Below are 18,925 nucleotides of genomic sequence, written 5' to 3' on the forward strand. Positions count from 1 at the left end.
CCAAATGCCAGGAACTATAATATTTTAAGTCAGCTGTAGCTTTCAAGTGTTTCTCAAAACTGTACTATCAAGTAGGAGCTACTAGGCGTGAGATAGGTAATTTATTTCAGATGTCAGTCAATACTATCATGAAATATTTGTCACCTCTGCTTTACTTCAGCATTCATTCGTAATAAACAGGACAATTCAAGTTAGCCATTTCTCAAACCATAACTCTGAAATCACAGAAATAGATGATTTAAATTAAGCTCATCTAGTCAAAAATCTTCATTTTAGCAATGGTGAAACAGCCTGCAAATATCTTCCATAAACTAATCATTGAGGCAGAACCAAAAACAGAAAAATTTAAAACCTCTTTATCCCAAGCACCAATAATAGAGGCTAAGCAATTATACCTACAAATGCTTAATGACAGGTCTTTCCTAATGGAAAATCCTGAGCTTTTAAGCACTGTGACTTTACAGAAGGCAGGTTGGTTTAAGGAGAAAATTCACTTTTAATAAAAAGACAACCAACAATATTTTATTTTGGGCACTTATTCAGTATTTCACAGATCCTCAAGTTTTGAGGTAGGTTAAATATTAGCATTTTACATAACAAACTAAAAGTCAGGCAGAAGTTACATCACTTGTCACAAACCACAGCAGGAGTCTTATGGTCAAGAATAACATGGTCTCTGATATTTCAGATTAATCTTCTCTGATGTGTAGACTTAATAGTGATAGCTTGTACATATTCATTAAAAAAAGACTAGATATTGCAGAAATTCTACTTTGGGATATTTTTAACTTTTTTTCCTTTAAAATATGGAATGCTTCATGAATTTGCGTGACATCCTTGCGCAGATGCCATGCTAATCATCTCTGTATCGTTCCAATTTTAGTATACGTGCTGCTAAAGCAAGCACTATTTTGTAATTCTTAAATTGATCCTACAATAATTACACATATTATGGAATAACCTACTTCTCCTATTTAACATTGCAAATTAGCACATTATTGATTTTGTTGCTTTTCTGCTTTTTGGGATGGGTAGAGCCAAAAAGATAATCCGCGAGCTTTCCTCAGAGCATTAGGCTGTCTTTAAGTGCAGGTGCTATACCTCAAGGCACCATCTACAATGATCTGGGGTCTTAAGAAAGCAGGTATACAAATGGAGCCAAGATCCAGAAAAGATGCCTGGATCCAAAATAAGGAGACTCTGTGCAAATCCAAGATGAAGAGAAAGAGTATCATCTCAGGTTACTGATCCTCATTATCAGGCTACAGCATTATGACCATGGGAAGAGCGCCTAAAAGAGCAGTAAATTTGTCCCAATAAAGTCTGTTAAAGTTCTAACTAGATAAAAAAAAAAAAAGTACAATTAAGTTGATATTTTATTAAAGTAACATCTCTAGAAGCAAAATAAATATTTTAATGAGTATGTCCCACCGATCATGTAAATTGCTCTAATTGTCATAAGCCTAATACACTTAGCTCATCATAATTACTTAAAATTATTTACCAGAGTTCAGCTCATCCTGACATAGGTTCCTGGACCAGACTTCTTAAGTATTCATTTCATTATAAAGTTCTTTTTATTTCAACAACTGTCAAATATTAGAAATAATACAGGAATAAGAATGGTTAACTGAAAAGTTATAAGGAAAACATCATAAAACAGCATTCAGCAGAGCAAATTTCAAGAGTAAAGATACACTATGCTTCTGATAGATTGAACAGCACAGCCTAACATGATTCGAGTCAAAGAAGCAATTAAAAAAAAAAGGAGGAAGGGGCCACAGGATGCTGAGTATTGAAGCCTTTTATTCTAGTGTCCCCAAAATTGACTGTGGAAGTAAAAAGTTTCTACATTTAAAAAGTTTATATAAGTTACATGAATTGCAATTCTCATAAGTCAAAATGAAATGTTCTGCATAGGACAAAAGATATGCCTAAGCAACATATCATATTTGCACAAGGCCACTGAATGTCATGGATATTAGGAACAAACGAAAAAGCTTAAGTCTACGGGCAGACTGAGGAAAAGAGTTCATTCAGTTTGGTATTCTAGAAGCCCATGATTGTAAACTACTCTTACTTTACAAAAGCTCTAATGGCATACAGAGTTTTGTGTAGGAACTTTTGTGCTTCTGGTTGGCACATCATCTATTTTTTAGTATGTGAAATTAATACAGACATTTGTGAGAGGTTGTGCAAAACTACTGTATTTACAAAAATGGCACAAAAGTGAATTCAACAGTCAATGCACATGCATACTTCATTCATATCTTTAACAACAAAAGGTACTGTAACTATATAACTGAGTAAGAATATTAGCTTCGATGGCAGCTGTTAAGCACTAGGGTCACATAAGTTACACCAGAATGGGCAAATATTGCCCAAGTAAACTTCTATTGTTAAAGCTGAATCAGGTTTAAGGCCATTCAAGTTCAAGCACAGAAATACAAATCTTTTAGAGCGCCATCTATTTGTGTTTGAAATATGTGACCTTTCTTCCAACTTGTGGTCTTAAACTTGTGTTTTATAAAATCCAAAAGGAAGATACAGAAGAAATCAATACAGTAAAGGTTAATTAAGTAAGACTTACACCCAGCTATAATTAGGATGAATTAGAGAAAGCCAAAATGTTAAAACTGTAAAACTTGCTTGGTAGTTTGTTAGGACCAGTCCTACACTAGAAGTTAGGTAATATATACAATTATTTTCAAGTAGATTACTTTATGTTGCTCTAACATGTTCTCTTCATCAGTGCACTGTTAAACTAATCAAAAACTCTACATATGTATCTTCCCTTAAACAGCAGCACACACTACCACTACCTGCAAAGCTGTCACTCTCAAATGACTTCGTGAATGAAACAAAATAAAAAGCGGGGAAGTAACATATTAAGGAGAACCAATGGGAATTAGAAGACGCATGCAGTTCAGCCCTTCTCATCAGCCAGCCAGCTTGCTAGCAACAAGGGATGGTTTCCGTTGAGGGAGGTCCTGTGGAGTGGGAATGTGGTCACCGGTGACCTCTGTCTTATCTGGGGCTGTGGTAGGAAGTTGCTTGTTCTTCATTTTTGCTTTAGCCATGTTGTAATCCCCAGAATCAAAATATTTTTGCTACAAGAAAAAAAAAAATTTAGAGTTTAAAAGCTTTTATATGCAGCTACACTGGTTTAAGATGTAGATATGACCCTATACTGTCAGCATAAACCAAGTTATTCTTAAACATTTAACCAAAAACAAGTATTAGATTAAATAGCTTTGTCTGTGTGTTGAGTTTTAGCATAAGTCAGCAACTGAGAAGACAGTCAACTCCACTTTCTTCAGGCTTACTTATATCACTCTGGTTTCAGTACAGAAAACCCTCAACATTGCCATCAGCTTCCTTATTAACTGATCCAGAAATGAATAGTCCTAGACTTAGAGTGAAATGCAAACCTTTCATTTACTAACAGAAAAAGTAGGCTGTTATTCTTGCTTAAATGATTTTAAAAATAAAATAATATAAATTCACCAACTTGAGTTTAGGATGTGCCATCCACTTTCAATCAACCTTATATAGCTATTAAAACTATTATTTACGGTTGCTTCTACTATCATCTGGGACAAGAATTTCTGTAAGGATTTAAATCATTTACTTAAACCAGAATAGTTAACGAAAATAAAAATTAAGGTTAAAATATAAATGCTAGGGTAATGGAAAAAATAAACTCACTAGAAATTATCACTAAAAATACATATCCCTATCCTATACCTCCATTTTTCACTTAAGACACTGGATAAGTACAACTACTGCTCTCTGTAGTTGAAGGGGTGAATAAGGTTAACAGCAATCACTAAAATAGAAATAGGAATGAAAGCTAAATATCAACTGTAATACTGTAATCTACATTGAGTTATCTGTTCCACTGTGAAAACAGATAAATTTTTTGCTAGGGTTCCGAGTTCTACCAATCAAGTTTAGCCTACTGTTGCAGAGTGCCTGTTATACATGAGGTACTACAGGCCAATAAATCAACTATTACACTGTTTTAAGTATATAAGATGGTATGGTGCTCAAAGGAGGGGAACTAACCTCAGTCTAGGATAGGCAAGAGGGAATAATCCAGGAATAAGATGAGGGCCTGGGCAAAGAGTGAGGGGAAAAAAACAAACATTCTCTCTGAGACCTCAAGAATACCTCATGTGGTAAACGAGGTAGCTGTGAACTCAGAGCTTAGCAGAACAAGATTGGTGAGTGTCTGGGAAAAGGTCTCACTGGTGGCCTCCCTTCAGGGACTACTCTTTGATTAGTCAGATCTGGTATAAGGTCAAAGGGTCTAAAGTTAGAAATAATTTTTCATGTGTCACTATATATGTAACATATTGAGCAGGAACAAGGACACTTGGACCAGGCCTTTCTAAAGCTTGTTGAAGCTTTATTTTTACATGTTTTAAAATGAGTACAGTGAAAAAAAACATCTTGGAATGTCTATGCACTACAGAGAGCACTACTTAAGTCTAGTAGCCTTTAGTACCCTGCCAACTTTTTTACTGAGTCAAAAACACAAAATGAAATACTTAACAGTGCAAATTTTAGGCAGATTTCCCCCAACATAATAAAGTTAGTTTCTAATGATACCAATTTTAAAGCAGAAGTTCATCATAAGGAGAGCCTACTTAACTGTAGATTAGGTTACTCTCCTTGGGGAAAAGGAATTAAATTTATTTTGTGTGGCTACAGATAAAACTAAAATCAATGCTGAACAATGATAACTGTAGGTAGAAGATGAACTAGATCAACGTTTCTCATATTGGGATAGATACAGTGTAAGAAGGCAATTACTAGTCACCCTTAACAATTTTTAAATTGTGTTTTTTAAGTGAAAATCTTTAAAAATTATCAAAACCTATCTGATGACAATCTTATAAAAGACTCCTCCACCCAAATTTAGGAGCCACACTTAAATCAATATTTATATAACTGTACTAGGTGATCACCTAACTGACAATGTTGAACTTTTAAGATCATGTTTCTTAAAACTGGATCCTTTGTTTTCTTGGGACTTCACACACTCCACAAATAGGAAAAAACATGGACTTGATGTCCCACCCAGCTCTGACAGTCTACATAGTCATTATGTACACATCATATTGTTAAAAGCCCAAAACAAGTGTCAATTTTTGACACCTCACAATAACATTAACAAGTACAGTAAAATAGAAATGGACCTCATAAAAAGAATGTCTGACCAATACTCTCAAATTAAGAAGAAACTACTTAAAGATACAATGCAATATGCAAGCTTGCTATTATGACAGAGAAAAACTAAAACCCAGGACTCTGTGATTCAGACTTCTTAGAAAAAAAAACTCTCTTAACACAGAAGGATTCTATTTATTTCTTGATTCAGTGGCATTTTCTCATTTGCAACTATTTACAACACCTGCAACACTAACTCCAAGACAACCTTTTGTTGACATCACAATTTAAATCTCTGCTCTTCAATAGTGATGCTGCTAATTATAGTTAAAGCTGCAAAGAATATCTCTAAACTTAAACTTTTTCCTTATACTGAATTATATCCTTGAACTAATTCACAAGAAATTACTCAAAGAATATTTTATAATTCTTCATCCAAACCCCTTTCCAAAGCAGTAGTAATAATTTTAAATGCTACACACAGCAAAGAGCATATTAGCAACATGCAACTTCAACCTCACCAGTGGGTATTATTTTTAAAATTTCTCTAATTTAGTTTTATGTATATAATGGTATGATTGTTCTTATTTACATTTCATTTATTTCTATCATGGATAAATATTTTTCTTGGTATTTAGTATCTGTATTTTGTATTAAAATCTTTACCTAGGGGCTCCTTAATGTTTCTCTGGTATATCGGAAAGATCTCTCTATGTATTACAGATATTAACTATCATTTTTGTAATAATTTCCCCACTAAATTACTTCTCATGGAACAAAGGTTTTACACTTTTATATATTTGGTATAATTCTTCCTTGCCATCCTATTATTTCAAAGCGGTGAATGTTATTTTTTCATGTAAGATGAGAAAAAAATACCTTTAAACTATTACTAATTAGTAAGTTAGCTTATTTAAAGCCAGGAAATTTTAAAAAGATAATAGATTCTGTTTTGGCTATAAATAAAATACTGACATTATAAAAAAGACCATTCTATGTTTTGCCACTTTAATTTGTCAAAATATTCTTTTGGTAGGAAGATACTTAGTACACAATCTCATTTACATGTGGACTCCAAAAACATCAAACTCAGAAACACAGAGTAGAATGGTGGTTGCCAGGGGCTAAGGGGAAATGGGGAGATGCTGGTCAAAGGGTACAAATTTTCAATTAAAAGATGAATATGTTACAGGGATCTAATGTGCAGCTAGTGACTCTAGTTAACAAAACTGATTATACACTTGAAAGTTGCTAATAAAAGTGAGCCTTTAATGTTCTCACCATAACAACAAAAGAGTAATTACGTGAGGTAAAGGATGCATTACTTTACTGTGGTAAGCATTTCACATTACATGTATCAAGTCATCTCATTATATACCTTTAACTTACACAATGCTGTACGCCAATTATACCTCAATAAAACTGGAGAAAATATCCTTTTGAAATTTGATTTGAGAAAATAACCCATATATAACTATAGCTAACACACACACACACACACACACACACACACACACACACACACTTTTTGTATCTAGATGCAGATACCAGTATATTTAAGGTACTCATTTAGGGAGAAACATGATTTGGCATCCGATTCAATAAACAATTTTCTTCCATAAGCAGTGTTTCATTTTTTCCTGCTCCCTGTGTGGTAAATGATTTAAATGTGCTTGGACTGAAAATTGAACCCTTAAATATTTTTACAGACAAAAGAAAAAGTTAAAGAAGAAAAACCTAAGGAATAAACACATAAAATTATCTCAATTCAGATCTCACTTGAGAAATAATGGTTTCTACCTCACAAAGTATGGTAAGAATTCAAAACTATTTTCAGTAATTTGAACTGCTAAAATTACAATAAATAAATTGTATCAGAGTAACTGTGAAATGTATTATATATAGAAGAGATAGTAAGCTATGCTTTCATAAGTGATTATTTCATCCAAATAAAAAAATATTTTACGCCTTTGGAGAGTGTGTGGAAATCACCTTTAAAACAGTTAAAAGGTAAAAGAAATATGGGCAGGATAAGAAGTGCCAGCTTCCAGATAATGGTTGCTTTTGGAGAGAAGAGAGAAAGGGGATATACAAACACATGTGGTAGGTTTTTAACTATACCTACATTTTATTTTTTACAAAGATAAAACTTAATATGGCAAAATATTTAAACATGTTAAATCTGGGTGGTGGGTACATGGGTTCCATTATATTATTATCTGCACCCTTCCAGATGTTTAAAATACTTTATACAGTTAAAAGTGATAAAACACCTGGGATTCTTAATTCCATCATATATAGAGAACAAACAGTCTAAAATATTAGGAAAAAAACACACACACATCTCTCACATATATAACTGATAAGGTACAGAGCTATATACGCAGATACCCATTTCATAATCTCTATCAACATACTGAATTCATAAAGCTTATTATTTGAGGATTACATATAAAAACTTACCCCTTTCTGTAATCGCTTCCTTAAGAAATCTGAACCTCCAGGCTTTTGTCCCAAATGAGGATACCTTGCTTTTAATTTTGCTTCTTCGGCTTTCTCTGGATTAGTCACTTTGTCTTCCATTTCCTGAAATAATTTTAAATAAATTACTTCTCTACTACAATTCAGTTATTTAAAATAATTCACTTTTTGATAACTGGATTTGGACTTTAGTTGTCCAATGCCAAATAATGCAGCATCTGACTAAGAAGTCAAGCACAGTAGCTTTTAAAGATCCCTATCTTGTTTTTCAAATGATCCATGTGATAGCTCTATTATAGCTGTGTGACGCATGTGCAACACCCCACACACTGGATAAAAATATCACGATAGCTCAGCTCTGAAGTCTTGCTTGCCGTAACTTTCCAGTCATGTATAATACATTTAAATTTAGTCATCTTCTATGGAGTTTATCAGCTCTTTGCCTGTATTTAGAAAATCATTTTAATACTGTTAAAATACAAAAGGTCTTTTTGATCACCGATTTATCCAAAATTATGCATGATTAGAAGCTCCTGAGATTCTTTAATACAGATTAACAGCAGCTTACTTACCAGCACATTTTACCTGGATAACTCAATACAAGACTTTAATATTTGTAAAGGAGAGAAACACCATCTTCATCAATTTTCACATCTATATATATTATTGCCCAAATCCCATATAATTAATAAGCCTGTTCATGCTGAAGATTCCATTGTTTACTGTATTAAAATGTGTTTTCTGACCCAAAACCGTCAATATCTTAAGACTATTCACTTTTAACGCCAGCCCTGATACACTCTTACTTTCTTCCCAAGAACAAAATTTTACAGAGAAACAATGTTCATTGCCTTATGGTAAGTACTGCAGAAGAAAGAATCAAGAAAAACAGCTGCCCTGATGAGGAGACTGGGCAATGGCAAGGTACACTTTCTAGCTTATGCCCTCATTTCCACATCCCAGCTTGGCAAAATGACACACCTCTATATATCTCAAATTCTCTCAGGTTACTTACGAATAGTCAAAAAGCAGGAATGTTAAATCCATAAATGCCAAGCCTACTGTCCTTGGAAATCAAGTCAATCATTTATCAACCTAGGAACTAAAGAAACAATTTCATACAAGTTTTGCATATGTTTTCCTCAAAATTATACTCATCTGTTTTATAGTAAGCTTTATTCACCTTATATATTGTCAATATCTCAATTTTAAAAAGCTTCATGTGTTGTTGTGTCTTCTCATTTTTACTCTTAGAGAATTTTGAAAATAAAGCTGTCAAATATACCTATTCTATGAGGCTTCTTTTATGTGTATGCGCCCTTCTGCTTCAAGTGTTCTATTCTCCTTTGATGTTGCAGTTTCATACATCTGTTTTGACTTTTAGTTTCTTTACAGTGGTCACATCATTCAATCATTTGAGGCACACAAAATTCAACTGTGTGCGCTCAGCCAGAGATAGAGACTCTAAATAGCATCGGTCATTCCATTCAAGAAGGGTATGCCCCGGAGAGCTCAAGTGTGAGGCACGTGGTGTAAGCCTGCCATTCCCATGGTCTCTACCACTGGGCGTCTTTCAGAGTATAAGTATATCAACGTACTGTTTATCATCCTAGTGTTGAAAATCTAAGCCTCTACCATACAAGCCTACTACCTCAGCTGGCAATCAGCTGAAGAATCAGCCCAACCATCTGTTCAAACACTAGACAACAAAGTGAATACCTAACCTACTGAGAATTGATGAGGTAGTTTCCAATATGATGACGACTTCCTTGGGATTTTTCAAGGGGGATTTTAGTTACATAATGGCACTGTAGTGATTGCAGAAGCTGGAGAAATCATATAAATTTAAGGTTAGCAGTTTCATGTAGGAGGTAGGCTGGGTCACTGCAGTTTCTTCTCTGGGGCTCAGCCTTTACTCAGGCATCTACTATGGCCCCAGCGTATTTATTGTGCTACAATTCAGAAGTGGAATTGGGAGGGAGGACCCACTCTTGCGTTCTACTGCAAAGTTGTTGTTTAAATTGGTTGACATTAAATTTGGACATGGGTTGGAAAGAACTCCAACCTGATTACGACTTTTCAGTCCAAGAACTTTCAAATTAAAGGGTGTTAACCGAGTCACAGATCTCCACTAATGCCATCCAGCTTCCTTGGGCCTAGAAAATAAAGGTGCTCCACTTCTTCCGTTGTTTGATTTAAATTATCAGTTACCTGTACCTAAGAGATTTCTTAAAATTTCTGGTATAGGGGTAGCAACTTTCCTAGTTTGCAGTGTTTCTTCAGGTTTTTCCTATTTTATACGAGGGGGGAAAAATTGGACACCATATGCCATCTTATCCAGCATTCCCTCACTTTCTTAATAAGGAATACATTTTATGTATATTTTTATGTAATAGTAAGTGTTCAATTCAATTAAAATAATACACTACAGAAAAATGTTTTGGGCAAAACAGTAACTATAGCTGAAAATATCTTTTAGGTTTAAAATGGCTTTATTATATAATGTGTCCTACAAAAACAAACCAATTCTTGAACTTTCTTGCCAAATATATATAGCACAATAGCAAGTCCCTGCTAGATGCAAATCCATAGCTAGAGTCCTAATTTCAGCTGCATTTAACACCAAAAGGGGAAAATATGACCAAAATTAACATAGTAAATACCATCAAGATGGCCACAATACTTTTCATGGATCATACAGAACATTCTTAACCTTCTGCAGATGTAGACAGTTCTAGAACCTTATTGCTAAGTTCAAATGCTTGGCTGAACATTCACCAACACTCGGGACATGGTTACAGATTTGCTTGCGAAGTATAAGTAACATGTCAGGTGGCAGATTGTGTCCATTGGCATTCAGCCCAGTTGCCCTCCTCTAAAAACTCCCCTGATCACTACAGTTAGAAGTCTGAAACTACATTTTCCAGGCTGAATGCCTTTTAAGGTTCTGCCAATGGTACCTACACCAGATTAAAAAGCATTAAAGAATCCATTCTGTTCCTGTGGAGGCCGCCAACAATGTAGCAGGAACTCCTTAGGGGACCATGGAGCAGATAATCTGGGGCTATTGCAGCAGGTACATGAGAGTTAGTATGGAGGACACTGGGCTAAGAACAGTGCTCCCTGTTGCAGGGTCAACAGCTTCCCCTCACCACTGGAAACATTATCTTTCCCCTTTGTTCTTCTATTCCTTCTAATAATTTGTAACCTAATTCCCTAAATCACACCCCATTTGGTTTGAAATACCCCAGACAGAACACCAACAGATAAAATCAGGTAAAATAAGCAACATACCACTACAGTCAAATTAAAAAATGCCAAAGGGGACACAGAATTTGGTGTGACTGCATGTTTCTGGACATCCTTCAAAGGAATTGCTGCACATTTATTTCAACTAGAATGAAAATAAATCCCCAAAATTTGAGATATAAAAGAGCAAACAAATTAGTATGTGTTCATGTATACTGACAAATAAGTCACTCTTCTAACTTTCCCCCAGCTTACTAAGATATAATTGACACATTCACTTTTCTAATTTTAAAGCCTGAATGTTTACGAAAGGGTTTATGATATTGATTTTAATTTACTTTGTTAAGGAGGCATGACAAAATTTCAAGGGGAACCAATTAAATAACAGAACAAAGTATACAGCTTCCAAATTAATAGTGGGGATAAAATGAAAGGAGAAAAAAAAAACCCATTGGAAAGAAAAAAGACTGAGAAGGGCAAGAAAAGAGAAAAAAAATTAAAGAGCAAAACCAAAAAAAAATGTAGAATGGGGAAAACAAAGCCCACTATGTCAATAACCACAATAAGCATAAATGAACTGATAAATCGTCCACTTAAATCTAGCAGCTAAATTGAAAATAAAATCTAGCCACTTCCCAAGTACAAAAAAACAAAACAAAACAAAAAACCCACCAAAACCCCCAATATATGTAAGGTCACAGCTGAAAGTAAACATATGGGAAAACAAAAACAACATACCTGGCAAATGCTAACCAAAACAGAGTTAGTGTACCTATATTAAGATCAGATAACATCGCCTTTGAGAGAAAAAGCATTATTAGGAGACAAAAGATCTAAATAATTGTGGCTCTAAAAAAAGCCTCAAAATTCATGAGGAAAATTTGACAGAATTTTAGGGAATAACTGACAAATCTATTAGCATAGATTTCAACACACCTTCCTCAATTTTTTACAAGTAAAAAAGACAAAGTTGTCAAAATACCTGATTTTAATTCTCCACTCAATAATTACGAAATACATTTTATTCTCAAGCACCAACGGAAAAACTGACTAAATAGCAGGCCAGAAAACAAGTCTTAACCATTTTCATCCAGACCACCATCGATGACTGCAATTCATCAGGTTAAAAGTCAATAATAAAAAAATCTAATTATAGCCCCGCCACTTGGAAACTAGAACCCATCACTAAATAGTGGTTTAAAAAGGAATTATGGAAGTGAAAAATAGACGAAGTCTGTCTGGAAAAAGTCCAACCATTGTTAATATAATGAGAATGGTTTGCACGACATCGACGTAACCTGGCAGCCAAGGAGAGAGGACTGGAATGCGCATGTGCAAACAATGACGACTTCACTGTACTAGTCAGTGGGTGTGGTAGGTGCCACTGAGTGAGCATGTGTGCTGTGTGGCCATCGCATTCAAAATGAACAAGTGAGTAGAGCAACGAATCTGCATCAGATTTTGCGTTAAGCTTGAATATTCCGCCACGGAATCTACTTGGATGACACAGAAGGCTGCAACTATGGGTAATTGGTGATTGGTAGCTTCATCACAAAAATGCGCCAGTTCATGCATCACATCTTGTGCAGAGTTTCTGGCAAAAAGTCAAATCACCCAGGTGACTCTGCCCCACTACAGCCCAGATTTGGCACCCTGTGACTTCTATTTCTTTCTGTAAATAACTGGGAATAAGGTATAAGTAAGTACATATAAAAAGAACATTCGCATAATTAAGGATTTTTTTTAAGTCTGTCATAAACTGATATTAAGTTTGAATGACTGATACCACTTTTCAGTCTTCAGAAGAGAAGTTACACAGCCTCACAAACAATAAAAACCTAACAAATTCTCCTTTGCCAAGCAATATGTTAACTGATGCATTGACTTATGAATAAGTAGAAAAGTTTTATGAAAGGCAACAAATCCTTTGGGATATTGCCAGAAATGTAGCAATACTGTCAACCTCTATGGAAAATATAGTCATTTTAAGTCCATGCTGCTTGCCCAGTGCCTGGCATTCAATGGGTGTTCAACAAATAGAATGGTGTACCCCAACTGTCTCAGTAAAGCTAAAGAACCTTCTATCTAAACACCAGATAGGTTCACCATCAGCTATCTCTGAAATATTTCATGTTATAAACAAACAGGTTCAGAAATAGAAGTTGGTATTAAAGTCCTGCACATACAACAGAGGCAAGCCTAAATGCTATATGGGAAACTGCTACACTAGCAAGGAGAAATACTTTTAAAACTTTTCTGAGGTTTACCTCTAGAATGCTAAGAATCAGCAGTTGCACACAAACCAAACTAGCACATTGGGCTCTGAATTGAAAACACTCTTAAGCCTTTTAGTTACCAGAGGTATTGTCAAAACAGCCCAAGAAAATGCCAGTATTAAAAAAAGTGTATACCATGGGAAAATAGGAAAGCAATTTATATCACTCTTTACTGATGACATATGGAAGTAATTTAAATAGTAGTTCTCCTCTTTCACCACTCAAAAATAGACCAAGCTGACAGAAATAATTTATTTGAAAGCTCTATTTGAGTTAGCCTCCTCCAAGACATCTTAACTAACATAATTTGTTAGGTCACATAATAAAATCTCTAGAAAATGTGACATTGAGATCTTAAAAAAAAGAAATTTAGCCCTGGCCTGGTAGCTCAGTTGATTAGAGCATCCTCTTGATACACCAAGGTTGCAGGTTCAATCCCATTGAGGGTACATACAATAATCAATCAATGAATGCATAAATAAGTGGAACCACAAACTGATACTTCTCTCTCTCCAAAATAAAAAATAAAAGTTAAAAAAAACATTTAAAAGCCAAATGGAAAAAGTTATATATACAGATCCCTTAATTTTGTAAATATTTTAAAATTATAATTGACATGTTATTAGTTTCAGGTATACGATGTACTGATTCAACTTTTATATACCTTACAAAGTGATCACCACAATAAGTCTAGTAACCATCTGTCACTGTAGTTATTATATTACTTTATTCCCCATGCTGTACATTACATCCCTGTGACTTATGTATCCCTCTTGCTCTCTTTTTAAACTGTAATACTAGCATTGACATTTGTATTAGAACAGTACTTCTGGCAACATTTTCAACCGAAAAGTTCTGAGGAAAATTCAACATTTTCTGAACAATGCCAGGTATTATGCTAGGTGATATAGGAGAAAAGATAAAGGAGGGTCCCTGAGCTTAAGATACTCACAATGAAAATAGAATTATGATTTTAAGTCTCCACAAGCTTCTTCTCACCTCCATGAGCGAAGAGCTTGCTTAGCTTAGTGGTATTCATGATAGATCCATGAGGCCTCTGCTCAAACTTTTTAAAATTTTATTTTTAAAGAGAGGGGAAGAAAGAGAGGAAAGAGAAAGGGAAAAATATCGATGTGAGAAACATGGATCAGCTGCCTCTTGCTGACCAGGAACAAACCAGCAACCCAGCATGTGCCCTGACCAGGAATTGAACCCCAGACCTTTCCCTTTTGCAGGATGATGCCCAACAACTCAGCCACACCAATCAGAGTGTCTGCTAAAACTTTAAAAAATGTTTTTGTATCTACTTCATGGATAATCTAAAAGATTACGTATAAGCATATTATACGGCATCTGAATTGCCATCTCATATCTAAGTAGAGCTATGTGACTTCCTTGTCTAAGCTTTCATTTATGGTCACAGACTCAGCAGTGTTATTCCTATTGTCTAAGGATGAGAAAAGAAGTGCTGAATTAAAATTTAAATGATATATCTATGACTCTACAGTTAAATAACCACACAGCTTACTTGTAATGAGGAGAACTGAGTCATCATATAGTTAAGGGGAGTGTTAACTTGCCATACTCAAAAAACTCCTGCACTTGAATTGCTTCTGCATTCTCAATACTCTGGAAATTTTCACCAAAGTATCATGTGACTCTGAAACAATAGTTTACACTGATTTTGTTTTTATTTACTTTTAGTTTTACAGTGGTAAAAACTACAAATTTTTACTTATTTTTATGCTTGTACATATTTCATTAATATCACAATAAAAGTGTTTTATACAGGGTTTTTTTTTTTTTTCTCTCAGAAAGGGTACACATACTACTCAGGCAGAGAAATAGTGATCTAGGTCTTATTACTTGCAGGGCTCATCTCTTTGCCTTAAAATTTCAGAGGCTAATATACTGTAAAACCATAAGGTACTTTAGCTTTACGTGAAAGGTCAACTGGGTCCACAGACAATAATGCAATGTTTTAGGTCATCTAACTATTCTTCAGAACAGAGAAACAGGTGATGTGGCCCATAGGAACACAAAAGTGAGTCTGCACATTTTCCTCATGTTTAAGAATAGTATCCAAGCTACAGTCACTCAACATCTAGAGGCAATCCTTAATTCAAGAAGGGACATAATATATTAACACTCTTTGGTATTAATGACAGCAGCCCTAAAACTAAAGGACCTGAAATAAGTTTTTAATGTAGGCGCTCATTAAGAGAAAACATTCAATATATCTTTAATATTGTTAAGACATAATACTAGGCTGTCCCAAGTGAAAGTATTTACACTATAGAAATTAACACTTTACACTCTGGCAACATACTAACAAATTTCAAAAGAAAATTACATAGTGCACTATTGTACATCAGGAGTCAAAACTGAGATTCATGTAGGACAAGACAGACTAGATAGACATGGGTTTATTTTTCTGGGCTCCTAAATCGAGCAGTAATTAATATCATGATAAACACTTCACTATAAATAAAAGATGCAAAGATTTCAAATTTTACATATTTTTGCCTCCAAAGTCCATTTTTTATACAAGATGTGAAAAATATCCAATATAATTTTCATTGGAATATTTCCAAATAGTAACTTGGCCTATTATTTATACTATAGCTGTTTTCTTGTTTTGTTCCAGTTACAAGTAATATTACAACTGAACCATTCAACTCAGAAAAAGTTAACATGGTTAAGAACACATTGAATGGGTTTTGGTGCAACACTAACCAGAAACCCTTACAAAGTTCAAGCATTAGAACAAATCCTATTTTGATAATGCAGACTTACTTTTAAATAAAGTGTTAGTAATACTCCATAAACAATTTACGAACAATTTACCAAGGATGTTTGTGGGCCAGCCAGAAGTACCCAGGAGGGCAGGGCAGCAGTAAGAATTTTGGTGGAAGCAGCCACTACCCTAGATAAAACGTAAAGTCTGTATATTCGTAACTGGAGTCATACTGATTCTTGGCATATTTCCCTACATCACAAAGGTATTACAAGTGAGTTTAGAAAATATTCCTGTTTCCATGAAAACCTTGATTAACTAAGTTTGTAAAAACTTTTAATTTCACCCTTCCAATTATTAGTTGATCACCATATGCAAATACCACTGGCTCAGTTTTGAATAAACACTGGGCTCACTACTGTATATTACCCATGTCATTTAAGCCTCTCAACCACTGTATGAAGCAAGTACTATTATTCATTTTACAGGTTAGGAGACTTAAGCCTAAAGAGTTTAATAGCTCTGGCGGGAGTGGCTCAGTGGATTGAGTACCCACCTGCGAACCAAAGGGTCACGGGTTCATTGCTAGCCAGGACAAATGCCTGGGTTGCGGGCAAGGTCCCCAGTTGGGGGAGCGCGAGAGGCAGCCACACATTCATGTTTCTCTCCTCTTTCTCCCTCCCTTCCTCTCTTTCTATATATAAATAAAATTTAAAAAATTTTTTTAAAGTTTAATAACTGACCAAGATTATGCGGTCAACAGGGATTGGAACTGAAATTCCAACAGAAACCTGCCCAAATACGATACTGCCTTGGGAATTAATAGCACGCAGACAATAGAATAGGAGTTAGTTCTTCAAGGACAAAATAAAACTTCCTAATCGAAGTGAAGCCACGGGAAAACTCAGGTTCCACGCCTAAGTACTGAGCCCTGGGCCCTTATGTTACTGAGGAAAAACGTGACACACCAAGTCATTAGAAAAGGCACGTTTCAGGAAAGACTTGGAGCATGTTCAAACTCCCAGCACGCTGGCGTTAACTACCAGAGTTACCGCCCACGGTCGATTTGGGAGTGTTCGGCCTTCACAGCCGAGACGCATGGGCACAGCCCACTCTCTGCACCAGGCGCCGTGCGGCTGTGTCCCGCCGCGCCCCTCCGCCCGCGGCAACAGCAGGCGCCCGCCAGGCCCGGCCCGACCCGGCCCCCCGCAGGCGCTCCCCACGCACACTCACCTTCTGCTCCTCCGCGGAGGCTGCCTCGGGAACTTCCGCAGACATACTGCTCCCTCTGCAGACTAGACGCCAGGAAAAGATACAATTACCGGGTGGCCGAGGCTGCCCGACCGCCGCGCCGCCTCCGGCCCACCAGCCGGCCCCCACTCTCCGAGCGCCTGCCCCGGCGGCCTCCGCTGGCGGAAATGGCCGCCACCTTCTGACAACAGATTTCCGTAACGCTCGGGGATTCGCGTCCGCCCATCGACCGGCTGCCCATTCCACGCCGCACCCCAGCCTACCTTACCCCTCTTCTCGGGATCCGCGACACTGAAGCACTTCCTTTCTTCCTTCAAAGGTCGCGGCTGGCGCTTCACCTCATATCCGTTTGCCAGATGCTTTCTGGGAGTTGTAGTTTATTGGTGGAGCCGCCTCTTCCCACCTCTCGTCCTATGCTCCTCCTCACCGTGGGCTTTGCAGCCACGCAGTTTATTCTGGGTGCCCCAGTTCTCTGTGCTGCTTCCCCACACAGGTCTCTTTCTTGTGCTTCATTTAATTGACCTTATTCGTCTTCCACATCCCCTGCTCTACGTCGTTGCTTCAGGAAAGCTCATTCCCGAGCCCCTACACCAGGTCAAACCCAACTCCTAGATGCTTTCACATCTCTGTTGACTTCAACAAACTATCATTAGATAGTAATTATCACTTTATTAACATCACCTTTTCTGCTCAGATAAGCCACATCAAGGCAGGAGCCTTGCCTATATTTGCTTATATTTCACCCCAGAGCCACCTATTTCTTAGATATCCAATAAATATCTAAGGAATTCAACTTTCTTTCATTTGTCTACTTTCACAACTTCACTGAAACTGCTGGCCCCAAACTCCTCCCATGACTTTAACTGCCAGATCCTTTGGCTTTACATGTAACCCTCACTCCACTCAATATCTGAATAGCTACTGGCAATACGTGGTGGTGCCAATGAAGAGAGTTTGCTTCTGAAAGAAAATGACATTTGCATGAGGACAGGTTTACATTTCTGGGGGGCTGAGTTTGGTTGAGGAAAAACTAACAATGGCCAAGGCCTCATTGTCGAGACCTGTCTGGGAAGCCATCCTTCTCCAAGTAACGCCCCTCTACATTAACAACCATGAACCTAATGTTTAAAATTGCATAATGATCACCAATACCATTTCTTAAAACTTTCTTCTCTTCACTTCTAGGATATCGCTCTCTTATTCTCTATTTCTCTGGCCATTCCTTCGTGTGTGTGTGTGTGTGTGTGTGTGTGTGTGTACAAATGTGGTTTATTTATGTATGCTAAGATGGTTAACATCAATATGTATTTTAATGTAATTTTCTAATTAACTAAGTTAAAGGAGAAAAACCATACGGATTACAGTATATCAACAGATTTAGGAAAAGTATTGAATGAAGTCCAATACCTGAATGTTAAAAAAAGAAAAAACAGGGCGCTGCCTCCACTCTTGTCCCAGTCTCCATTCTATTCTCAACCTGTAAAAGTCATTAAGATTGTCACTCCCAGCCGTGGCCCGGAGGCTCAATTGGTTAGAGCCTTGGAATATCATCTTGATATAGCAAGGTTGCAGGTTCAATCACTGGTAAGGGCACATACAAGAATCAACCAATGAATGCATAAATAAGTGGAACAAAAAAATTGTTTCTTTCTCTTTCCCTTCCTCTCTCTCTAAAATCAGTTTTAAAAGAGATTGTCACTCCTTGCACAGAATCTGGCCATTCTGTCTTAATCTCCTTTGTTGAGTCTTTACTTGC

The 18,925-nt window shown here is 36.4% G+C and overlaps 1 protein-coding gene and 1 non-coding gene across 2 annotated transcripts; both read right to left on the bottom strand.

Moving 5' to 3' along the window:
- Positions 1-489: 489 nt before the first annotated feature.
- Positions 490-17,482, bottom strand: ARPP19 (cAMP regulated phosphoprotein 19). The gene is made up of 4 exons (XM_090270614.1): positions 17,433-17,482; positions 17,152-17,213; positions 7,639-7,761; positions 490-3,110 (listed from the first exon to the last, which is right to left on the bottom strand). Exons 2-4 carry the CDS (start codon positions 17,194-17,196, stop codon positions 2,940-2,942), a joined length of 339 nt encoding a protein of 112 aa, XP_090126740.1. The 5' UTR covers positions 17,197-17,213; positions 17,433-17,482; the 3' UTR covers positions 490-2,939.
- LOC150016499 (U6 spliceosomal RNA) lies at positions 801-907 on the bottom strand. The gene has a single exon (XR_016510138.1). It is a non-coding gene; the product is annotated as a U6 spliceosomal RNA (small nuclear RNA).
- Positions 17,483-18,925: the final 1,443 nt, after the last annotated feature.

The sequence above is a fragment of the Furipterus horrens genome, unplaced genomic scaffold (assembly GCF_987537825.1).
Source record: "Furipterus horrens unplaced genomic scaffold, mFurHor1.1.pri manual_scaffold_3, whole genome shotgun sequence".
NCBI lineage: Eukaryota > Metazoa > Chordata > Mammalia > Chiroptera > Furipteridae > Furipterus > Furipterus horrens.